This window comes from Nicotiana tabacum, chromosome 19 (assembly GCF_000715075.1).
Source record: "Nicotiana tabacum cultivar K326 chromosome 19, ASM71507v2, whole genome shotgun sequence".
Lineage (NCBI taxonomy): Eukaryota > Viridiplantae > Streptophyta > Magnoliopsida > Solanales > Solanaceae > Nicotiana > Nicotiana tabacum.
The window spans coordinates 79,584,112-79,610,734 of NC_134098.1; the positions used below are offsets into that span (position 1 = coordinate 79,584,112).

The 26,623-nt window shown below is 39.5% G+C and overlaps 1 protein-coding gene and 1 long non-coding RNA gene across 2 annotated transcripts; one reads left to right on the forward strand and one right to left on the reverse strand.

Annotated features, from left to right (window-relative positions):
- Positions 1–11,380: 11,380 nt before the first annotated feature.
- On the reverse strand, positions 11,381–11,686 carry LOC142173562 (uncharacterized). Its single transcript, XM_075239175.1, has one exon. It carries the CDS (start codon positions 11,684–11,686, stop codon positions 11,381–11,383), a length of 306 nt encoding a protein of 101 aa, XP_075095276.1.
- A 13,862-nt stretch (positions 11,687–25,548) lies between these two features.
- On the forward strand, positions 25,549–26,257 carry LOC107787617 (uncharacterized). The gene is made up of 2 exons (XR_012703155.1): positions 25,549–25,695; positions 25,800–26,257. It is a non-coding gene; the product is annotated as an uncharacterized LOC107787617 (long non-coding RNA).
- Positions 26,258–26,623: the final 366 nt, after the last annotated feature.

Here is a 26,623-nt window from a genome sequence, read left to right on the forward strand (position 1 = left end):
GATGTCATTCTGGTACTACTGCTAGTGGTGGATCTGCAGCACAACAATCTGTTACTACTACAACAACTAGATCTGCAACACAAAGAAATTCTAGAACTACTGTTGATAGTGGATCAGGAACACAACAATCTGGAACTACAGAAGAAAGATCAAGGACTCCTCAATAAATTCTTAGAACTTTAGATGGAAGGCCTAGGACTGCTTGATTTGGAATATTGTTTGGTGAATTAGGGATAGTCATAGACAGGGTAAGTATGTGAAATTCTGTCTAATTATTGTGTCTAATTACTATACTAAGTTCTGAAATTATATTTCTATTTGAATGTAGTTTGGGTTAAGGGATAGATTCACACATGATCCTAGGCAAATAATTGATGCTAGCGAGACCAATATTGATCTTGGATATAGAGCACCTGGACTAAGGTGGAAAGGAACAAATGCAGTAACACAAAGGCAACTTCAACAACAGGCTAGAAGGAGACAAACTCAGGCAACCTTAGGTCAATCTGAAGCTCCTTCAATTCAACCTAACCTGAGCCAATCTCAGTCCAACTTCAAATGTCTCAACTATAATGATTTGAAGAAATGATTCTTTTTGTGAAAGTTTAAGTCTGTTAGTATCAGAACTTATTTGTATGTTATGTTGTGGAAGATTTAGTCTGAAATATTCAGAACTTAGTTAATGTTATTTTGGTTTGGTTTTAGGCACAATAGTAAACTGGTTTCTGCTAGTGTGCAGATTTGATGGCCTACTTTTGACAATCAAAATGGTTGTTTTGAACTGTCTAATATATGTTTAGATGTTAATGCCAAACATCACTTTTCATTACAGCAAAATACTCCATACACTTGACATTGTCATTATTTGTTAAGAATGAACATACAATGATCCTAAGCTAAGAATAACACTACAAAGAGCAGTGCAGCAATAACAAACACAATTACATATTATTTTTCCCTATTCCTTCGCTACTCATTGATGCGAATTATTTATAGCAGTCCCAAAATTACTTATTTGTAATGATCTAGAAGAGGTGGGTCAACCCACTGGTGGTCTCTCCCAAGTCACACCTCAAATTAGGATTGTGAAGCGGTCGATTGCAATAATAATACCCAACTAGGAGTCGGGATCGAATCTACAGGGAGCGTAGATGGGATTAGTGGTATGTATTTGGTCTAAGCACGTGAATTGTCTAAGTTGAACTTCCACAAACTTTGTTTTGATTTTACTTCTAAAATTATACTAAGGATTGCATTGAAAAATATGAAACTAGAGAAGAATGCTTTTGTTGTTGTTTTTCAAATATGTAAAAGGTCTAGGGTTGTGACTTCCACCTAGGTGTTGGCCTAACGGGTTGTGGGCTTTAGAGCGAGTTTCATTGGTCGGGGTGTATTATAGCAATCAACACTCAAATACCCACTCAATACCTCTCGGTAAGATAGTGGTTTTGCCCAATTTGATTTTCTCAAGTCCAAATGGGTATTAAACTAAACAGTTGAAAAATTGCTCAAGTTGGGTTTTACTATCTCTAGGTTCAACCCTTTAATTGAGACTATCAATCTCTTGATTTCATCCCAAACTCTTGTTAGCCAAGTTTTCCTAGACTAAGTCTCTCTTTCTCAAGTAGAGACCAAGTCAAATAGGCTTAAAACAATATTTGCAATAATTAATTATACAATTATAACAAGAATTAGGCTAAATAATACACACCCAACCATAAACAAGCCCTAAATCAAACATCCATTAGGTTCCCACACTAGGGTTGGGTCACAACCCTAGTTAGAAATTTAGCTACTCATAGTGGGTAGTGAAAAAAATAAAGAAGCAAAGATGATAAAACTCATATTAAAAGATAAATAGATGAAAATCCAATGTAAAATCAACAAGATAAGCTAAAGTTGCCTAAAAGAGTGAAGCAAAATGGCTACAGACTTTGTGGTATTCAAAACTTAACCTAATTTCGTCAAAAAAGTCTATATATACATAGCTGAAATTTTTGGACAAAATTGCACTTTCGGAGGTTCTGCGGCCGCACAATTCTGTGTGTGGTCCGCACTTTGTTTCAGCCCTTGACAGGAGTTGGATCTGCGGCCGCATAATTCTGCACTACAGCCGCATCTCTTGAGTTCTGTGGACCGCACAATTCTGGGTGCGGCCGCACATTTGATTTCTGCGGCCGCACAATTATAGTGAGGTCCGCAGTTCTTGCTGGGCTTGGAGTTGGAACTCTCTCAACCTTGACTTCTGCGGCCGCACAATTATTATGCGGTCCGCACCTTACATTGCAACTCTGTTAATTCTTCTCAGGTTTATCTTTCCTTAAGCACTCCATTTTCTCTTTTTGGCTCATGCTTTACCAACTCTTTGAGTCATTTTCTTTTTTCTTAGGGGAATTAGAGAGACTTGATATCACTCTTTCTTGGTCATGATATTCATTTTTTCCTTCTTTGTTTCCTCCATGCTTTGCACTTTTGCTTTTCTTTGAATCCATTCAACTATTCAATTTATTCATTTTCTTTTTGTATTTTTCTTTTGTTCTTTCTTTTCTTTGCCTTGCCTTTTCTTCATTTCTTCTCTCTTTTTGTACCTTGATACAAATTTCAAACTCCTCGTCTCTCCCCCAAACTTATGTTTTCACCAATTGCTTCTCATGAGTGTTAAGGAAAGCTCGGGTGCCAAGAGAAGGTCACTACAAAACGGGTAAAGACTTGTAACATGGTTATCAAATGAGAAAGGCTTTAGGCTCAAAAGGGTTAACTAGGGATAACATCATTGGTGGGCCATGAAAAATTTCAAAATGGGGCAAGGAGAGCTTACAATCACTTCTCAAGCCAAGCAAAACGTAAAATTTTGCCTAGAAACACATTCGGGGCAAGTTCTAAACCATTCACACGGGTACTTGGACTTGCAACAAAATATCTCACCTCTCACATAACTGGCTTGTTAAAGAGGATAGAGTCGAGGGTCTACAACAACCGTATTCAAGATTGAAAATTACTAATAGTTCAACTAACCACTCGATGATTGCCTAAGTCAACGCAAGAGTCACAAGGTCACTAACTAGAGCTATTGCTTTCCAAGAACTTGTTTTTAATCATAAGCATGTAGTTAAGTATGTTGGTACCAAGTGAAGCATGCTTGACTCTTCTATTTCGACTCAATTAGGTCCTCCTATTCATTATTACTACTGTTCTTACCTAAACATCAAAAAAGAACTAAATCCCTTAAGAAAGTTGTCACGCCATCCATCGTTGGGAAGAGCCACCCGGTTCACACAAAAATACCTTTGGAAAGAACTGTGGTATTAAGAAAATCAAAGGCTTATTGATCACTAAAACATAAAAAGAAGATACTAAATAAAAAAGAAGCTATTAAAGTAAATAAGAAGCTATTAAAGAAATAAGAAGCTAGATTACTAAGAAAACAGAATAAAGAAGCTATGAAATATACTACTGAAAGCAAAAATGAATATACAAATCGAGAAAGGACAAGAGAATATATACATCAATAGAGAGAGAAGAATATATACATAATGAAAATAAAAATAAAAAGAGAGTATTATAGTTATTATAGGCCAATGTCAAATGTCATATCAAATCAAAATAGACCACCCCCTGAATAAGAATAAGCATTGTCCTCAATGCTTAAGAAAAATCAAAATAAGGAGAGGAAAGAGTAGAGAGGACTCCCTATGTGGTCTCGGTGTACATAGCAGCATCACCACCCTCAGGCTCCTCCAACTGGATCTCATCATCCTCTGCTCGGGGATTAGCGGGGTTGGTGAACATCTGTTACACCGCCTCAACAGTGTGGGCAACGAGGTCTAGCTCATCAGACTGGCCAGCTGGTGCTACTGGTGCTGAAGGTGCTGCTGGGTCTCATTACATTATGGATCTGTCTCCATCAGTAAGTCAAAGGGAAGATCACTAGCTGCTGCTATCTTGGTCACTTCACGTCTCAACTTGTCCACTGATTTTCTCGAGGCCTGGGATTTTCTCATCTTCTTCACCTGTTTACCTAGCTCCTCAATTGCTCCCCCATGTGCCACCAAGGTATCCATGTTGGTCTTCTGATTATCCAATATCTTCTTCAATGTTTCCTCCACTGACGGAGGAACCTGGGGTGCTGGGGCAGAAGATTGTGCTGCAACAGCACTGGATAGGTCGGACAACTTTGCAGTAGCTGTCTGCATCCAGTTGTTGAGACTCGCCAGTGTCTGGGAGACTCGCAGCACAGTGAGTGGATAAGTGGAGGAGGAAGGCACTGATACTGATGCTGATGGCCCTGAAGATGGAGGTGGTGGCATGTCAGCTGTCTCGGTCGAAGGCCCGGCTGCTGTGGAAGGCATGAAAGCTGTAGAAGGCATAGCAGTAGAATCAGCAACTACCACCGATGGCTCATCAGATTGGCCTATGATAGTAGTTGACTTACCCTTGTTCATCGGGTTCCTTGGGTCCTTCAGAGAATTCCAGGATAAAGGCTTCTTAGCCCGAACCTTCGTATCAAATCTCCTAGGCTCCACCCCCGCATCCGTGAGATACTCTGTGATAGTTTTGGGATACGGGTAGGATCTCTCACCCTTCCTGACAACTACCGACATGTTGGCCGATATGATGGCACCCACATTAATTGGGTACCCGTCTATGATAGATGCAACTAAGACTACGCGGGGGACTAGAAGATTGTTCTTATTTTGGTTCGGATCTATGCGGCTGCACACAAATGTTTACCACCTTTTTGCCTCAAAGTTGAGGGTGGCCCGCAAAATGGGCACCTGATGTGATCCATGATGGTGGTGGTCTTGGAGCTGCTAAGTTCTCAGCTAACCACAGGTGAGCCGCATCACCCACTGTAAATTTCTCCAAATACTGAACTGGCTCCACCTCCTCGAACCCCAAATAAGTGTTGAGGGTACTCTGATCAAATCGGACCTTCAGGTTCCTCACCTTGGTCACCTTAGTCCCCTTTTTGATGTGTGCCACATTGGCATAAAACTCCCGCACTAAATGCTCCTTGGCATCCATCACACTCTGAGTGAACCATGTCCACCATTTTCTCTCCCTGAACTGCTTAGCCACATTCGGATTGAATCTATCCAAATCCTTCAATAGGAACTGACGCTCAAGTGTGAGCGATCTCTGGGGCCACTACTCTCGGAACCTGGTAAAGGCTGTCAGGCTCACAAATCTATCTTCCCAGGCCTCCTTCTTTTTTGACCTCTTTATGCCAGCAACTCTAGTATCATCCCCTCAGCCGTCATATGGAATATCATCATCATCCTCAACTGTGACTGGTGTGGCAGGGGTGTGAGTAGAAGAGGGTTCTGAGCCCTGGCTGCCATCTTCTGAACCTTCAGAAGAGCTTGCTGAGGTGGAAGGCTCATTGCGGAGCTGGTATCTCCCAGGGAATTGATGTGGCTGAGATTGGGCCTCCGGTTGTGCCTCCACAGAGTGGCCCTCAGAAGCTTCCCTAGACGGGATGTAAGAACTTGATTCAGAGGGCTCTGTGGCCATACCTCTCCCTGTGGTTGTCTTCTTTGCTATCCGTTTTTGGACTGAGAGTGGCTGGGTACCCCTACCTCAGCCTCGGGAGGGTTCACCCCTGCCTTTGGAAGTATCACCACATCCTCTTGATCTAACCATTTTCTATAATACATAGCAACATGAGTCAGTTAAAGTTCAAACACAGACTATAAAACAGTTGCAGACAAAACAGTGGGTAGGAGGGGGAAGTGCGGTCTGCACAATTCTGAGTGCGACCGTAGAATGGCTTGTGCGGACCATATAATTTTGGAAGTACGACCACATAATTGAAGTGCGGTCCGTAGAATTCTGAGTGCGGCCGCACAATTTAAGGCCCAGAAATACCAATTCTCTGAAGTTTTGATCTACGGCCGCACACATTGTTTTGCGGCAATAGTTCAGTTTCTGCGTATCGCACAATTTTGAGTGCAGTCCGCATAATCAATGCACAAACATTGCCCTCGCCTAAGGATCTGCGGACCGCACAATTCAAAATTAGACGACACTCAACTTATGTTTTGTTTTTCAATATTTGCACAATTTAGACATGGTATTGGAAAATTAAACATGATGCACGGTTTACCCATCCCCCAATTAACAAGTATGAAGTTACCCACACTATTTTAAGCACACATGATGATTAATTTTGATATTTAGGCCTAAAAATAACTAAACTAATGAAGAACAAAAATTAAGAAATTTGAAAGAATCTAAACATGAATTGAACATACTATGAATGATGCTGGGAAGAATCTAGGATGATGAAGTGAATGCGAGATGATTGAATCAACTTGAGTGCACTGTGCTTGCTTTGGTGTCAACTAGTCAGAGTGTGTAAAGTTTTGAACACTAGTAGAGGGTCACTATTTATAGTTGGCCTATTTTAGGGCAAGGATTAGCAGTTGAGTGCGGCCGCACAATTTTATGTGTGGTCCGCACTCTTTACCTTTCATCTGCTTCCCTCTTTGTCGATCTATGGTCCGAACATTTTTTAGTGCGACCGCAGATATTTGTACCGACCGCACAATTCCTTGTGCGACCGCAGATCAGCCATTACTCTGCAATTCGAACTTCAGAGAGTTTGTAATTTTGTGATCTCCAGTTGTGCGGTCTCACAATGAATTATGCAGCCGCAGACGCCTTCTGCTGTGGCCATCAAGATTGTGCGGTCCGCACTTTTTTTCACACTTAGCATTTTTCCTGAGCACAGTTCCTGCAAAGCACACTCATTCCTGCAACATACTTCAAAATCAGTTAGTACAAAACAAGACCTATCTAAAAAGGAAGAAAAATAAAAATAAAAAGAAACATGGGTTACCTCCCAAGAAGCGCTTGATTTAACGTCGCGGCACGACGCAGATTACCATCAATCACTTGAAATGAATCAATGCCACGACGTGGCCATCATCAACTTTTCCCAAATAATGCTTCACCCGGTGACCATTAACTCTAAACACTTCATCATTTTTATTCTTCAAGTCTAATGCACCAAAGGGTGTCACACTTACAATGTCAAACGGGCCACTCCATTTAAACTTCAACTTTCCCGGAAACATCCGTAACCAAGAATTAAACAATAACACAAGATCACCTTCTTTGAACTCCTTGTTCCGAATGTACTTGTCATGGAGGTACTTCATCTTCTCCTTGTATAAGGATAAACTCGTATATGCATGATACCGAAATTCATCTAGCTCATTCAATTGTGCCACCCTTAAGTTGGAGGCGACATCCCACTCAAGATTTAGCTTATTCAAAGCCCGCATGGACTTGTGCTCAAGTTCCACCGGAAGGTGACAAGCTTTCCCAAACACTAATCGGTATGGAGACATCCCAATCAGTGTTTTGTAAGCCGTCCTATAAGCCCATAAAGCATCATCATGTTTCTTTGACCAATCCGTCCGGTTGGCATTCACTGTTTTTGACAAAATACTCTTGATCTCCCGGTTGGAGACTTCCACTTGTCCTCTTTCTTGAGGGTGATAGGGGGTCGTGACTTTGTGAGTGACACCATACTTGCTAGGCAAGGTATCAAAACCTTTGTTGCAAAAATGCGACCCCCATCGCTTATAATGACCCGCAGAGTACCAAACCTTGTGAAGATGTTCTTTTTCAAAAATGCCACCACACTTCTAGCTTCGTTGTTGGGTAGAGAAATGACCTCAACCCAGTTTGACATATAATCCACAACTACCAAAATCTAGGTGTTCCCACAAGAGCTTACAAACGGTCCCATGAAATCAATACCCCACACATCAAAAATATCAATTTCCAATATGGTGGTTAGGGGCATCTCATTTTTCTTTGAAATTCCACCGGCCCTTTGACATTCATCACAATGCTTGACTAGATCACTTGCGTCCTTGTAGAGAATAGGCCAATAAAATCCGCAACTCAACACTTTGGCAGCCGTTCTTGCTCCCCCATGGTGACCACCGTAGGGTGAAGAATGACAAGCCCCAAGAATTTCAACTTGTTCCTCCTCCGGCACACATCTTCTAATCATGCCATCGGTACAAATCCGGAAGTGGTATGGTTCATCCCAATAATAGTCTAGGCAATCCCATTTGAGCTTTTTCCTTTGATTTGAAGAAAACTCATCTGGTACAATACCACTCACAAGATAATTTGCTAAATCAGCGAACCATGGAATCTCGATCATTGAAATGGCTAGAAGTTTCTCGTCGGGGAAGGAGTCATTGATTTCAAGGCCGTCATGTGGCCTCTCCTCCTCCTCCAAGCGAGACAAGTGGTTCGCCACTTGGTTTTCACTGCCTTTGAGGTCTTGGATGTCTAGATCGAACTCTTGCAATAAACGCACGCATCTCATTAACCGCTCCTTTGAATCTTTGTTGATCATTAGGTACCGAAATGCCGCATGATCCGTGTGGACAATCACCTTTGTACCCATCAAGTACGGGCGAAACTTCTCCATAGCAAAAATAATAGCAAGGAGCTCTTTTTTGGTCACCGTGTAATTTACTTGGGCATTGTTCATGGTCTTACTAACATAGTAGACCAGATGGAAGATTTTGTTGATACATTGCCCCAAAACTGCTCTGACCGCCACATCACTTGCATCACACATGAGCTCAAAAGGCAAGCTCCAATCCGGTGCGATGATAATAGGAGTAGTTGTCAATTTGGACTTGAGCAATTCAAATGCTTTCATGCAATCCTCGTTGAAATGGAATTTGGCATCTTTCTCCAATAGCTTACACAAGGGGTTCACCACTTTGGAAAATTCCTTGATGAAACGGCGATAGAACCCCGCATGACCCAAGAAACTCCTCACTCCCTTCACGGATGTTGGGGGTGAAAGTTTAGAAATCACCTCTATTTTGGCCTTATCGACCTCAATACCATTCTTTGAAATTTTGTGGCCAAGTACAATGCCTTCCTCGACCATGAAGTGACATTTCTCCCAATTGAGTACCAAGTTCGTCTCTTCACATCTTGCCAAGATCTTATCCAAATTTTTCAAGCAATCATCAAAAGAATTCCCGACCACTGAAAAATCATCCATGAAGATCTCAAGGAAATTCTCCACCATGTCCGTGAAGATAGCCATCATACACCGTTGAAAAGTCGTCGGTGCATTGCTGTCATGACCCAATTTAGGATCGTGACCGGCTCTTAGGAGCAAGTGCTCCCAAGAAAGCTTTATCGGTATGTTACAGAAAAACGGACAGAGTTTTCCCTGTTTTTGAACTATCCAAAAAGTTTCCTGTCTTATAAACAAGTAACAACCAACCAATATTCACCTAAATCAGTCACAATCTTCATCAACTAACCATAAACGGGTTTTCACCCATATTACCAACCTCCTCAACATAATAAAATCAAAATCAACTCTAAAAATACGGAAAGAAAGTGTAATACTAGTAACTAGTCCATATCAATAAATAAATACTCACGACACTAAAAGGATGACAATGGAGCGACTCTAAGAGTTCAAAGAAAAGACCATAATAATAAATAAAATATCCGCCCACACGAACAAGTGCGAGGCTCACCAAGAACTGTCAACATGTGCGTTCTAATTAACGAAATCCTCGCCCGCGTCAACTGCTGTGTCTGGAAAAAAAATAGCGAGGAATGAGTCGCTAGCTCATTGAGTAATAACACTTAACCACAACCGTTTTTATTGGGCACAAATCAGAAAACATGCTAATATATATATTAAACAGAAAATATCATAAGAATGCCCTTTCAGAAACAATAAACAATAATCAATCTCATCATGTCTTTCATGTAATATAAATCAATTGACAATTCAGTAATAATCTCGGTAAATACTGTGTAATATCAATATTCATGTTTGGGAGGGTTCAATGAACGGATCATATAATCGGTATAACTATGGACTTCTTCGCAAGAAGTCAAATATAACGGTAGTCCCTACTCGAGGAAAATCAGTAACGGTACGCTAGTTCTACCTTTCCACTAGTGAGGGTTGTAACGGTAATCGGTAATTACAAGGTGCACCAGGTCTAACGAACCCGCCGTTAGCTACGGGATCCTTCAAAGTCTACTCCCATTTATACTTGTCTCTGTAATCCGTATATACTCATAAGAAAATATTTTAAAATAATATAGGGCATTTCGGTTCTTATCAAATTATGTAATTTTATTTCGATAACCGTAAATTCAAGTAATGTTAAAACATATCTAGTGACAACAAGAATATTTAAAATAACAGTAATCATCTCAAATAACTATTTCAGTATCATATCAAGTAAAAGACTTGTGCCACATGCAACTCAAAATAATCGGTAACATATTCATATTAAAATCATGTATAAATCATGCAAGTTAGGAAAACACAAATTGCGGTAAGATTACTACTCACAATACTCATGCCGAAATACCAAATGCTTCACCTCGAGCAATTGGTCCAACTTCCTCCAATCAATCTATAATTATATGATATCGATCTCATGTTAATTTCCATATTTAGGCTAATTCGTAGCTAATTTAGAATGCCCAACCCTTAGAGTTTAATGTTTGGCTCTTAATTCGTCGAATTATAATAACCCAACAAATCCCTCTTATTCTACTTGAAATATCAAGACTCATTTCAGTATCCCGACTCACCGCTATATATATTACATTGTAAATTTTTTCAATATCATCAATATTAGTAGAAATCATATTTCATTACCAATCACTAATGAAACGGAAAGGTTTTTGAAGGAATATCCCTTCTTCTTCTTTTTTTGGCATATACAGAATATATAAGTTTATACCCCAAACCTATAGTACCAATTCATGAAAAATTCCATGAACTCCATTATTTCATTAATATAAATTCTTCAACTAATTCTCAACCTCAACTCTATAGCCATGGAATTTATGAATCAAATCTATGAATTATGTTCAAGAATTTACCTTCTTCTTCTTCTTCTTCTTCTTCTTCTTCTTCTTCTTCTTCTTCTTTGTTTAGTTAGTTTCTCTTCGTTGAATTTTCCGGGTGCTCTTCAATGGAAGGAAAGTGACAATCTCACGTTTTCTTTTGTACTCAAAAGTGGCTGCCAAGCTTTTTACCAAATTTTCCCTTAACTTATTGTTGCCCGTGAGTTTTTCCTGTGTTAGAATCCTTCTACTAGCCAAAGACCTCTTTTTCTTTTCTTTTGTGTTTATCGTGAGTCCTTCCCCTTCCCTTAATCTCTTTTTTTTGCTTTCCCTTTTTGCTAGATTGTAATCTAGTGGGCTTCAGCCCTTTTCTTTTTGTGTATTATTCTTTTTTTTTTTGTTAAATGACCAATATGTCCTTATTTGAAATTTATGGGCTATTACATCCTCCTCACCTTATAAAATTCGGTCCCCGAATTTAACTTAAGCACGTACCTGTAGACTAAAATAAATGAGGATATTTGACGCGCATATCATCTTCAATTTCCCAAGCAGCTTCTTCAACGGTATGATTTCTCCATAGGACTTTCACGAATACAATTTCTTTTGACCGTAGCTTCCTTTCTTGTCTATCAACAATAGCCATCGGCTCCTCCTCGTAAGACAACTTCTCATCAAGCGGTATAGTCGGCGCTTCAAGCACCTGAGATGAATCTGATATACATTTTATTAGCATTGAGACATGAAACACTGTATGAATAAAAGACAACTCAGGAGAAAGTGCCAAATGATAAGCCACGGCTCCCATTCGGTCTAGTTCTCATACGGTCCTATAAACCTGGGGCTCAACTTGCCTCTTTTCCCAAACCGCATTACACCTTTCATAGGAGAGACTCGTAGGAACACTTTGTCTCCAATTGCGAACACTAAGTCTCTTCTTCTCTTATCCGCATAAGATTTTTGTCTTCTTTGAGCTGTAAGCAATCTCTGTCTGATCAACTGGACTTTGTCCATAGATTCTTGTACTAAATCGGGTCCCCATAAGTTAGTCTCACAAGCTTCAAACCATCTAATAGGAGAACGACATCTTCTACCATACAATGCTTCGTACGGTGCCATTTGAATTCCTACACAAAACGCCTGTAATAGCCTGCCAAGCCTAAAAAGCTATGAATCTCTGTAGGAGAAGTAGGTCCGGGCCATTTCTGCCCAGCTTCTGGCTTCTTAGGATCTACCATAATCCTATCTTTGGATACAATATGCCCCAGAAATGCTACTGAGTCTAGCCAAAATTTATATTTTGAGAACTTAGCATAAAGCCGATGTTCTCGCAATGTCTGCAATACAGTCCTGAGATGATTCCCGTGTTCTCCTTGGCTATGAGAATATATCAGGATATCATCAATAAATACTATTACAAATATATCCAGGAATGGATGGAACACCTTATTCATTAAATCCATGAATGCAGCTGGAGCATTAGTCAGTACGAAAGGCATCGCAAGAAACTCATAGTGCCCGTATCGAGTTCTGAAAGGAGTCTTAGGAATATCTTCATATTTGATTCTAAGCATATGATAACCAGAACGGAGGTCAATATTTGAAAAGTGGGCAAATCCTTGTAACTGATCAAACATGTCGTCTATATGAGGAAAAGGATATTTATTGCGTATTATTATCTTGTTCAACTGCCTGTAGTCAATGCATATTCTCAGGGATCCATCTTTATTCTTTACGAAGAGTACTGGTGCACCCCATGGAGATATACTCGGTATGATAAAACCCTTATCTAACAAATTCTGAAGTTGTTGTTTTAGCTCCTTCAACTCTGTTGGTGCCATCCGATATGGGGGTATTGATATGGGCTGTATGTCAGGTGGCAAATCAATACCAAAATCTATTTCTCGTACTGGAGGCAATCCTGGTAAATCCCCAGGAAATATATCAGAAAATTCTCTCACTACTGGTATATTTTCTATACTAATTGTTTCCTTTCTTGTGTCATTTACAATAGCTAAGAGACCTAACCAACCTTTTTTCGAAAGTCGTTGAGCCTTCATAAAAGATACAACATTGCAAGTCTCTAGAACCTGACCCCCTTTTAGAACAAAATTGGGTTCGTTTGGTATCCCAAACTTAACCATCTTTGCATGACAATCAACGATAGCATAGCAAGAAAATAACCAATCCATTCCCATCATCATGTCAAAGTCAATCATATCAAGTACAATAAGGTCAGCTAGAGTATCCCTACCGTCAACCCGAATCTGACAAGCATGATACACGTATTCAGCTAATAGAGACTCTCCAACAGGAGTAGCAACTAGAAAATGATCATTCAATAGCTCGGGCTGTCTACTAAACCTCAAAGCAAAGTACGAGGACACATAGGAGTGAGTAAATCCCGGATCAATCAATGCAAGTGCATCAAATGAACAAACAGAAGCATTCGAGGCCTGAGCATCCTGTCTAGTAAATGCATTCCCTTGTCCTTGATTCACAGTAGCACGATCTCCAGCACCTCGACCTCTATTTCATGTACATGTAGCACCTGAAGTATTACGAGTAGTCTGAGTAGGTACAACTGACTGAATAGAAGCCTGGTTGAAATTCCTCGGAGGGTGAGGGCAATCCCTCAAGTGATGTCCCAACTGGCCACATCGAAAGCACTCTCCAGTCAGAACATGACACTGGCCCAAATGTGATCTACCACAGGTCTGGCAGACTAGAGCAGTGGCATATATTTTCCCAGAATTACGATGTCCAGATGATAATGATGATGGTACCCTAGCACCCTGTCTGTAATGTGGTCTGTATGCGGACTGTGAAGACAAATGTGTCCATGTCTGAGAACCCTGTTGTTGTTGTCCCTGATTTCCTGCTCTATGATTTTCACTAAAACTGCCATTGAAAGATCATCTTGTCTTGGCCTTCTTACGTAATTCACTAGTTGCACGCTCATCACGTCCCTTATTTTCAATCTTTCTAGCGAGATCGACTACATTAGTGTAGGACAAAGTCTTCATCTGTGGGGCTACTGCAGTGTATAGATGACTAACCAACCCATCAACAAACCTTTGAACTCGAGCTTCATGGGTAGGCACTATGTAAGGAGCATGTCTCGCTAGATTACAAAACTTCGTGTTGTAGGTTGACACATCCATATCTGGAGTATGAACCAATCTCTCAAAGTCTCTAACATATTTTTGCCTCAGGCTATCTGGAAGAAAATGATCCATAAACAACTTACTGAACTTGTCCCATGTTAGTGGGGTTGCTCCTGCTGGCCTTCCTAGCAATATAGTTTCATACCATATGTTAGCCATATCCTCTAGTTTGTATGTTGCAAGCTCTACGACCCTCTCACTAGAACATCCTAGAGCACGCAATGCCTTGAGTGTCCCATCCAAGAAACTTTGAGGATCTGCTGAATTATCAGAACCTGTGAATTTTGGTGATTTCAATTTAGGAACTCTGAGGAGCTGAACTTCCACCCTGAGTAGGCACCAATGCCTCTAACACATTCAATAACTTTGCCATTGTGTCTGCAGGTAAGGCAACAGTAGGTACAACAGTTGGCACTGGTGATGGAGCATCCTGAACCCCCTGTTCTTGCACTTGATCTGGCATAGTAGCTTGGGGTTGACCCATTGTCACGACCCAAAATCCATAAAGGTCGTGATGGCGCGGGACTCCATTGTCAGACAAGCCAACACTAAATAGTTAATTAAATCCTCATTTTAATATTTTTGAAATTGTAAATTTACTTCAATTTAACTAGTAAAAGATGAATTTACAGAATAAATAACAATGTTGTTTTTTTTTATTTTTTCAATACTAATCATCCCATACTCATCCCAAAACCCGGTGTCACAAGTGCATGAGCCTTTTCTAGAAATTTAAAATAAAATACAACAACTGTCCGAAATACAATTGGGTAGGAAAATATAAGTAATCTGAAGGAGACTTTATTAGCTGCGGATCGTATATAAGATGCAGCTCACCTAAATCCCCGCCATAATCGCGCCTCTGCACCCACAAGGCCACTAAACATATGTGTACCTGAACAAAAATGTACAGCAAGTGTATCATGAGTACATAAATCAACACGTACCCAGTAAGTATCCCGCCTAACCTCGAAGAAGTAGTGACGAGGGGTCGACTCGGACACTTACTATGGGCTATAATCAATATACCAATGATATGCTAAATTATGGATTTTTGAGGCAACGGTAAACACAATAACATGAGACAGGTAAATAATTCTCTTGTCAATAGGGGATTTCCAAATTTATTTTCATCTTTTAAAAATTTATATCTCCGGCCAATGAGGCCATATCAAATTATAAATTTATCTCATACCAGGGAGGCAATATCGTTATTTATAAATTTCAAGGCAAGCAATACAAGCATGCGCAAATCATGCTGAGGTCGTACGGCCCGATTCAACAAATATTTAAACTGTGCACTGCCAAAGGATCGAATGGCGCGAACCATAGATGCATCTATTTAATCTATCGAGGTGTTCGGCCCATTCCACAAAGATAAACACACTCAAACAGTCAATCAAGACTTCATCAAGAGGAAATTTTCCAAGGAAATGTCAATGGTTCTTTTAACAGTCATTAAATGATGTTTAGCTTTTTAGAAAGTTTATTTACCAAGTTCGATATGATTTAGGCATTTCAATTGACAACAAGACTGCAAATATTACAAGTAAAGCATGCTTTTGGGTCCTAGACTACCCGAACTTAGGCATAATAGTAGCTACGCACGGACTCTCGTCACTTCGTGCGTACGTAGCCCCCACAAATAGGAGCACACAGTGATTTATTTCACCTATGGGGTAAATTCCCTCTTACAAGGTTAGAAAGGAGACTTACCTCATTCCGAAGTTCCATAATCGGCTTCCGAGCCCTTCAAACAACTCAAACCGATACCCAACGCTCCAAAACTAGCCAAACAATGTGCAAACCAACGAAAATATACTCTAATACTCATAACAATTCAATTTACAACCATTCCCAACTCCGTTCGAAAAGTCGATAAAATCACCCTCGGGGCCACGTGCCCGGATTCCGAAACTTTTTGAAGATAATCATTACCCATAACCTTATAAACTCAAATATATGATTTATTCCCAATTCCATGCCCAAATTCGTGGTCAAAATCCAAAATACCAAATTCTAGGTTTTTCTTCAAAATCCCAAATTTCTACAAATTGTCATGTCTAAATCCATATATAATCCAAGTACCTAATTTGCAATAGGTGTGAATCACTTACCTCATGCTTGATGATGAAATCCCCTCTTCAAAGCTCCAAAATTCGTCCCAAGCCGTGTGAAAAATGGGTGAAATGAACTCAAACCCCACTTAAAAACATTCTGCCCAGCCTAGGTCCGCCCTTCTTCGCGTTCACGACCAAAGGATCGCATTCGCGACCAAAGGATCGCGTTCGCGAAGGCCAAAGGTTCCTGACCCAAATTTCCTCTTCGCGTTCATGTCATACCGATCGCGTTCGTGAAGGCCAGCTGCCAAGAACCCCTCGTGTTCGCGTTACCCTCTACACGTTCGCGTAGGCCAAATGGCCTTAGGCCCAGCTCATCATTTCTTCTATGCGTTCGCAATTGCCCCTTCGCGTTCGCGTAGTTTCCTCAGTCAACATCTCCGCGTTCGCGACCTACACCTCGCGTTCGAGATAAGTAATTTCCTCTAGCCCACAAATCCTTATTCGCGAACGCGATCTCCTCCCCGCTTTCGCGATGAAGGATACTAGAACCAACATCAGCAGCAGAAAAACATGGGAAAATTGACCCGAAACCAACACAAAACACACCCGAGGCCCCCGGGACCCCGTCCAATCATACCAACCAGTCCCATAACATAATACAAACTTGCTCGAGACCTCAGATCACATCAAACAACATCGAAATCATGAATCGCACCCCAATTCAAACTTAATGAACTTTGAAACTTCAACTTCTACAATCGATGCCGAAACCTATCAAATCAGGTCCGATTGTCCTCAAATTTTGCACACAAGTCACATTTGACATTACGGACCTACCCCAACTTCTGGAATCAGATTCCGACCCCGATATCAAAAAGTTCACTTCCGGTCAAACTTCTCAAAAACCTTCAAATTTCGATCTTTAGCCAAATGACTCCAAAATGACATTGATAACATTGAAATGCACGTCAACCCAAATTTATGAAATTTATCCAAAATTCCAACTTCTACAATAGGCGCCAAAACGCTCCCGGGTTATCCAAAACCCTATCCGGACATACACCCAAGTCCGAATTCATCATACGAACTTGTGAAAACCTTCAAATCTCGATTCCGAGATCGTTTACTCAAAATCCAACCTTAGTCAATTCTTCCAACTTAAAGCTTCCGAAATGAGAAATTTTCTTTTCAAATCAACTCTGAACTTCCGAAATTTCAATTCTGACCATGCGTACCAATCATAATACCTGAAGTGAAGCTGCTCATGGCCTCAAACTGCTGAATGACGTGCTAGAGCTCAAAACGACCGGTCGGGGCGTTACACCCATGTTTCCAACTTTAGGTTGAAGAACATCTTGTCTTCTAGTTTGATGAACCCCAACTTGACCGCCACCTCGGGTAGTACCACGTACGGCACCACGTTCAGCAGATGAGGGTGTGCGTGTCCTAGCCATCTACAAAAGAAATACTCCAAAGTCAAATCTCAAGTTATCTCAACGCACGATCAAGAATGAAAGAGGGGAAAACATTCCTAGATATTCAATAGCCTCAAGATCATAAGTATTGGCGCCTACATACCTATGAACAAGACTCTACTAAACATTGCTCCATGACTCGGGACTTAAAGCCTAAGCTCTGATACCAACTTTGTCACGACCCAATTTAGGATCGTGACTGGCGCTTACGAGCAAGTGCTCCCAAGAAAGCCTTATCGGTATTTTACAGAAAAACAGACAGAGTTTTTTCTGTTTTTGGACTATCCAAAAAGTTTCCTGTCTCATAAACAAGTAACAATCAACCAATATTCACCTAAATCAGTCACAATCTTCATCAACTAACTACAAACGGGTTTTCACCCATATTACCAATCTCCTCAACATAATAAAACTAAAACCAACTCTAAAAATACGGAAAGAAAGTCTAATACTAGTAACTAGTCCATATCAACAAATAAATACTCACGACACTAAAAGGATGACTATGGAGCGACTCTAAGAGTTCAAAGAAAAGACCATAACAATAAATAAAATCTTCGCCCACGCGAACAAGTGTGAGGCTCACCAAGAACTGTCAACCTGTGCACTCTAATTAACGAAATCCTCGCCCGCGTCAACTGTTGTGTCTAAAAAAAATTAGCGGGGAATAAGTCGCTAGCTCAGTGAGTAGTAATACTTAATCACAACCGTTTTTATTGGGGATAAGTCAGAAAATATGCTATAATATATATATATATATATATATATATATATATATATATATATATATATATATATATATATATATATATATATATATATATATATATATATATATATATTAAACAGAAAATATCATAAGAATGCCCTTTCAGAAACAATAAACAATAATCAATCTCATCATGTCTTTCATGTAATATAAATCAATTGACAATTCGGTAATAATCTTGGTAAATACTGTGTAATATTAATATTCATGTTTGGGAGGGTTCAATGAACGGATCATGTAATCGGTATAATTGTGGACTTCTTCGCAAGAAGTCAAATATTACAGTAGTCCCCACTCGAGGAAAATCAGTAACGGTATAATAGTTCTACTTTTTCACTAGTGAGGGCTATAACGGTAATCGATAATTATAAGGTGCACCAGGGCTAACGAACCGGCCGTTAGCTACGGGATCCTTCAAAGTCTACTCCCATTTATACTTATCTCTGTAATCTCTATATACTCATAAGAAAATATTTTAAAATAATATAGGGCATTTCGGTTCTTTTCAAATCATGTAATTTCATTTCGATAACCGTAAATTCAAGTAACGGTAAAATATATCTAGTGACACAAGAATATTTAAAATAACGGTAATCATCTCAAATAATTGTTTCAGTATCGTAGCAAGTAAAAGACTTGTGCCACATGCAACTCAAAATAATCGGTAACATATTCATATTAAAATCATGTATAAATCATGCAAGTTATGAAAACACAAATTCCGGTAAGATTACTACTCACAGTACTCGTGCCGAAATACCAAATACTTCACCACGAGCAATTCGTACAAATTTCTCCAATTAATCTATAATTACATGATATCGATCTCATATTAATATCCATGTTTAGGCTAATTCATATCAATTTAGAATGCCCAACCCTCAATGTTTAATGTTTGGTTCTTAATTCGTCGAATTATAATAACCCAACAAATCTCCTTATTCTACTTGAAATATCAAGACCCATTTCAGTATCCCAACTCACTGCTATCAAAATTACATTGTAATTTTTTCCAATATCATCAATATTAGTAGCAATCATATTTGATTACCAATCACTAATGAAATAGAAAGGTTTTTTTAAGGAATATCCCTTTTTTTTGGCATATACAGAATACATACGTTTATACCCCAAACCTATAGTACCAATTCATGAAAACATCCATGAACTCCATTATTTCATTAATATAAATTCTTCAACTAATTCTCAACCCCAACTCTCTAGCCATTGAATTTATGAATCAAATCTATGAATTAAGTTCAAGAATTTACCTTCTTTTTCTTTGTTTAGTTAGTTTCTCTTCGTTGAATTTTCCGGGTGCTCTTCAATGGAAGAAAAGTGCCAATCTCACGTTTTCTTTTATTCTCAAAAGTGGCTGCCAAGCTTTTCACCAAATTTTCCCTTAACTTATTGTTGCCCGTGAGTTTTTCCTGTGTTAGAATCCTTCTACTACCCAAAGCCCTCTTTTTCTTTTCTTTTGTGTTTGTCGTGAGTCCTTCCCCTTCCCTTAATCCTTTTTTTTGCTTTTCCTTTTTTCCAGATTGTAATCTGGTGGGCTTCGACCCTTTTCTTTTTGTGTATTATTCTTTTTTTTTTTTTTTGTTAAATGACCAATATCTACTTGTTTGAAATTTATAGGCTATTACATCATAAACCAAATGGCATTAGCGAGAATGTGAAAGTACCATAGGGACATGTGAAAGTAGTCTTCTCTTGATCCTCTGGAGCAATAAGAATTTGATTATAGCCGAAATACCATCAAGGAAATAATAGAAAGCACAGCTGGCCAACCTATCAAGCATTTGATCAAGGAAGGGAAGTGGGAAATGATCCTTCCTTATGACTTTGTTGAGCTTGCGATAGTCCATACACACTCTCCACCCGGTCACCGTTCTTGTAGGAATCAACTCGTTCTTGTCATTGGTGACCACCGTCATGCCCCCTTTCTTTGGGACACATTACACCGGAGAGGTCTATGAACTATCAGAAATGGGGTAAACAACCATGGCATCCAACCACTTTATGATCTTTTTTTTTACCACCTCTTGCATTGCTTCATTTGTAGCACCACCAATGTCCTTCCGATAGCTTTCTTCCTCTTTTGTAGCACCACCAATGTGGAGTCTACCTGCACGTTAGTCAAACAAGAGGAAAGAATAACCGGTAAAGTAGAACAAGTGCCAAGGAATTCATACCTAAGATGTGGAGGCAATGGCTTTAACTCCAAAGTGGGAGGCTCCTCGATTGAGGGCTTTATTGGAGGAGTCTTCCGATTTTCAAGATCCAAGGACAATTTGCGGCGTTCATAAGTGTACGACCCCATTCTTTGCAATGAGTTCACGCATTCCACATAGCCATCCATCTCGTCATCATAAATGTTAAGCAAAACGGCCTCCAAAGTATCATCAACATTCATCGTGGCACTAGTATCACCAATAATCACATCGGTCACCAAGTCCACAAACGAACACACTTCATTGCTATTCGGTTGCCTCATAGATTTGCACACATGGAAAATTACCTTTTCATCACCCACCCGGAATGTGAGTTCACCGGCTTCCACATCAACAAGAGCCTTCCCCAGAGCAAGGAAAGGTCTACCCAGAATAATCGGTACCTCATAGTCCACTTCACAATCAATAATAACAAAATCCGCTAGGAGTATGAATTTATCAACACGAACCAACACATCATCAATGATACCCAACAGTCTCTTCATAGTATGATCCGCCATTTGTAATCTCATAGATGTGGGTCTTGGTTGCCCAATTTTCAAAGTCTTGAAAACCGAATAGGTCATCAAATTGATACTTGCCCCAAGATCACAAAGAGCTTTTGCAAAGTCGGCGCTTCCAATAGTACAAGGGATTGTGAAAGCGTCAGGATCTTCAAATTTAGGAGCCATTGAGTGCACAATTGCACTCACTTGATGTGTCATCTTTATAGTCTCACAATTCATCGACCTCTTCTTTGTCACCAAATCCTTCATGAACTTTGCATAACCGGGCATTTGCTCCAAAGCCTCAACTAATGGCACATTAATAGATAGGCTTTTCATCATGTCAATGAACTTTTTGAATTGGCTCTCGCCATTTTGCTTGGCAAGCCTTTGAGGATATGGAGGAGCAGGCCTTGACATTGGTGCCTTAGCCTTTGGCACTACCAGTTCCGGTATGTCTACAATATGCTCCCTATACAGGTTCACTTCCTCTTGTCATCAATATCAATTCTTACTTCATCATTGGCTTGCACCAAATTGTTTGGAATCTCATCGACTTGAATCACTTGTTCATCATCCACAATTTTTCTTTGACTTGAGGTGGTTGTATCCCCACTTTTTTCACTCCGTGTAGTCACGACCATGGCATATCCCGTGTTGTTCCCACCCTTTCGTTTCACCACCATGTCACTTGGTAGTGCCCCCTTAGGACGAGTGTTTAAAGCTTGCGAGATTTGCCCCAATTGAACTTCTAAATTGCGAATTGAAGTAGAGTGAGAGGCTAGTTGGGCATCAGAGTCAGCATTCTTCTCCATCATTTGTTTGAACATGCTCTCAATTCGTCCCATCTCATTGTTAGAAGAGCTTGGACCATTGGAAGGATATGGAGGCGAGTTGCTCGATTTTTGATACATTGGGGGCCTTTGAAAGCCCGACCCCCAATTTCCTTGGTTATTGTTCCACCCCCCTTGGTTGTTGCCTTCGCAATATCCTTAACTATTGCCACTCCAATTGACTTGGTTATTTTGACCATTCCAATTTCCTTAATTATTTTGATTGTTCCAATTCCCTTGGTTGTTTTGATTGTTCCAATTCCCTTGATTATCATGAGGCTGCGATTGTTGTTGATTCGGGCCTTGAGAGTTGTTTCTTTGCCCTTGAATATTTTTCACATATTGTACTTCCTCCTCTTGATCATTGTAAGATTCATCTTGATCAAACCCACTATCTTCTTGCACATAATGTTCCGCATGATTTTGCACTTGAGGACCCTTTTGCCTTCTCCTGTTTACCATCATATTAACTCCCTCCATTGCATTGACTTGCTTAGGACCTTCCACTTGTTGGAGTTGAGCCTAGGCTAATTGATTCATTGTGGTGGTCAACTCGGCAATTGCTTGCCCATGATCATGCAATTCTTTATGTAGGTGAATCACGTTTGGATCACCTTGAGAAATATTTGCTCTACTTTGCCATGCCGATGAAGTATCCTCCATTTCATCTAAGATCTCACAAGCTTTCGCATATGGCGTTGTCATGAAATTTTCACCGGCAAGTTGGTTGACCACGCATTGATTGGTAATATTGATCCCCCTATAGAAAGTTTGTTGAACTACGTCATGTCATTATTTGGGCACTCTTTCACCATAACTCGGTACCACTCCCATATTTCATGCAATGGATCATTGGGTTCTTGTTTGAATGCTATAATCTGTCTCTAAGAGTAGCCATATGCCCGGGAGAAAAGAACTTGGAAATAAATTTCTCCGCCAATTCATCCCATGTATGGATGGAATGGTTTGGTAACCTTTCTAACCAATCCAAGGCTTTTCCCCGTAGAGAGAAAGGAAATAGCCTCAATCTTAAAGCATCCTCAGAGACGTTTGTCTGTTTACTCCCCTAGTAAGTGTCCACAAACCCTTTCAAGTGTTTATACGCATTTTGATTCGGAGCCCCGGTGAAGAATCCCCGTTGCTCTAGCAATGTGAGCATAACATTTGTGATTTGAAAGTTGCCCGTCCTAATATGGGGCGGGACTATGGCACTAACATACCCTTCATTCGGCAATATCCGGTGCGGAGCCACTCTTGGTGGAGGTGGGGGTGGAACGGGAACGTTGTCTTGAGGTGGTCAGCCTCGTCTATTTGCTTGAGGTTCAAGAGGAACCTCTTCAACTTGGTCATCTTCCACGTCCATATCCCCCAAAGGCATATTTCCGAGAGGATCATTATTGTTGAGAGCCATTGTTTCACCTACAATTATTTCACCAAAAAGATTAGTAACACGGAAGGAAAAGAAGACAATTCACACACAAAACCAAATATATAGCTAAATCCATTTTTATGCTCCCCAGCAACGGCGCCAAAAATTGATTTCCCCCAAGTCACACCTCAAATTGGGGTTGTGAAGCGGTCGATTGCAATAATAATACCCAACTAGGAGTTGGGATCGAATCCACAGGGAGCGTAGATGGGATCATTGGTATGTATTTGGTCCAAACACGTGAATTGTCTAAGTTGCACTTCCACAAACTTTATTTTGATTTTACTTCTAAAATTATACTAAGAATTGCAATTGAAAAATATGAAACTAGAGAAGAATGTTTTTGTTGTTGTTTTTCAAATATGTAAAAGGTCTATGGATGTGACTTCCACCTAGGTGTTTGCCTAACGGGTTGTGGGCTTTAGAGCGAGTTTCGTTGGTCGGGGTGTATTATAGCACGCAATACTCAAAATACCAACTCAACACATCTCGGTAAGAGAGTTGTTTTGCCCAATTTTGCTTTCTCAAGTCCAAATGGGTATTGAACTTAACAGTTGACAAATTGCTCAAGTCGGGTTTTACTATCTCTAGGTTCAACCCTTTAATTGGGACTATCAAACTCTTGATTTCATTTCAAACTCTTGTTAGCCAAGTTTTTCTAGACTAAGTCTTTCTTTCTCAAGTAGAAACCAAGTCAAATAGGCTTGAACCAATGTTTGCAACTATTAATTCTACAATTATAGCAAGAACTAGGCTAAATAATATACACCTAATCATAAACAAGCCCCAAATCAAACACCTATTAGGTTCCCACATTAGGGTTGGGTCACAACCCTAGCTAAAAATTTAGCTACTCATAGTGGGTAATGAAGAAAATAAAGAAGAAAAGATGATAAAACTCATATTGAAAGATAAATAGATGAAAATCCAATGTAAAATCAACAAGATAAGCTAAAGTTGCCTAAAAGAGTAAAGAAAAATGGCTACAGACTTTCTGGTATTCAAAACTTAACTTAATTTTGTCAAAAAAGTCTATTTATAGATAGTTGAAATTTTCGGACAAAATTGCCCTTTCGGAGGTTCTGCGGCCGCCCAATTCTGTGTGCGATCCGCCCTTTGCTTCAGATCTTGACAGGAGTTGGATCTGCGGCTGCACAATTCTGCACTGCGGCCGCGTCTCTTGAGTTCTGCGGACCGCACAATTCTGGGTGCGGCCGCACATTTGATTTCTGCGGCCGCACAATTATAGTGCGGTCCGCAGTTCTTGCTGGGCTTGGAGTTGGAACTCTCTGAATCTTGACTTCTGCGGCCGCACAATTATTGTACGGTCCGCACCTTACATTGCAGCTCTGTTAATTCTTCTTTATGTTCTGCGGCCGCACGCAGAATTCTGCGGTCCGCACTTTAGCTTTTTGTGCTTGATTTTTGTCCTTGTTCAAAAGCACTCCTCTTGAGTTTGATTTTATCGTAATGGATCATTTTCCAATACTCCTGCAAGTAAGCATATTTCATCAGTTTTCGGGAATACCATTAAATATTTTTGAACTAAAACAAAAGTCAAAAGGCGCAAATAAGTAGTCAAAATTTCCACTTATCACCCACCTGAAAGATTACAGCAACTAGTTATACCATAATTTGAGCATGCTAAGAACCTTCTACCTGGATTGGTGGGCTTCCAGGTTATGCACACAATAACGTCAACTCTATAATGACAAACTACACGACTTTTCATTGCATTTTTGGCATGAAGAATAAAATATCGACCTAGAGAAGAAAAAAATTGACTTGAATCTGTACAAAATTTGAAGAGAAGAAATTCAGAGCTTGTATAAGTAAAAAAAAAATGGAGGTTGTAAGCCAAAGGAGGAAGAAGAAGCCCTTTAAAAGATGGGCCCTTGGGTTTATTACCGTTGGGCATTGAAAAAATAACATTCACACTCCTGTGAGATGTGACTTACATGCACAATAGTTGACTAGGAATAACTGATGCCACGTAGATTGATTCAATTGTCGGAGGTGTTTATTAGTTAACTTATGCTCAAGTTGAAGTGTTCATATAAAAGATTTGAAAGTTTATTTACCGGCATGACAATCGGGTACAAATTTAAGTGGTCAGAGGCCCTCTTCGAATAGAAACTGATCGACAGCTTTGGGATCAGAAGAACTATCAATCATTTTCTTTTACTTTTCTTATTTTTTTCATCCAACATAAAAGTATTATTTTTTCGTCATTATGGACTGTCTATAAATATGAAGTCAGACATTAGAAAGTCTACAAAATTTGCAAAGCCAAAGAGTGTCAAGTGTATACTTCAATATGAGATCTCTCTCTATCTTCTTCCTCCTCTTCTCTCTTACTTGGGTAATTTTCTTCTCTAATCTGCAGATTTTAATTTCTTACACTTTTATGCCCTCTTTAATTTCTTTATTAAATTTATTTAATTTTTAATCTTTTTTGTGATTCAGTTTGGCTATGCAAGAAATGATCCAAAAGAATATTGGAAGAGCGCAATGAATGGAGATCCCATGCCTAAAGCACTTACGGACCTTCTTCATAATCAGTACCAAGATTTTCCAGTAGAAAGAAATAAAGACAGATTTCTTCGTGATTTTGATTTGAAACCTAATATCATTATTTATCATAATGATGTTGATATATATCCTAAGAGACCAAGGCCTACTGCTAGAGATGATAATTTTTCAGAAACAAAAGAAGCAGAAAGGAGAGAACCTGTAAATCCAGGAAATTAATTCTGCTTATGTCCTTTTTTTTTTTTTTTTTGAATGGGTATGTTTTTTAGTTAGTTAATTATAATATTAAACTTTGTGTTGATTAATCTGTTGTCTAGTTGGTATTTGTGATTATACGGTAATTTTTTAATGAGGATTTTGAGTGTTAAATGAAAAGGTTACATTTCAAGGGCTGGACTGGACATACTTATAAATCATCCCAAAATTATTTGGATGACTATTTTGAATTTATTTTTTTTCTTTTATAAATTACGGCAAAAAAAAAAAGCACGTGAATTTATTTTACTTGAATTTATATACCAAAGAACATGGGTGCCTAGAACGATGAATTAAGCAAATTATCAGATTTGAAATTTACAAGCTGAATCTGGAACAATGGGTAACCTAACTGTTCAAGGTATCAATTTGATAAAATATAAAGTTGACTTTCTACAGGCTTTAATTTAATCGTTCACTGTGTCTGCTCATGTACTACTATAAGAAAATAAAGTAGTTGAACTTAATGGCAGCACGCAAAAAATGAAATAAATAAATACATA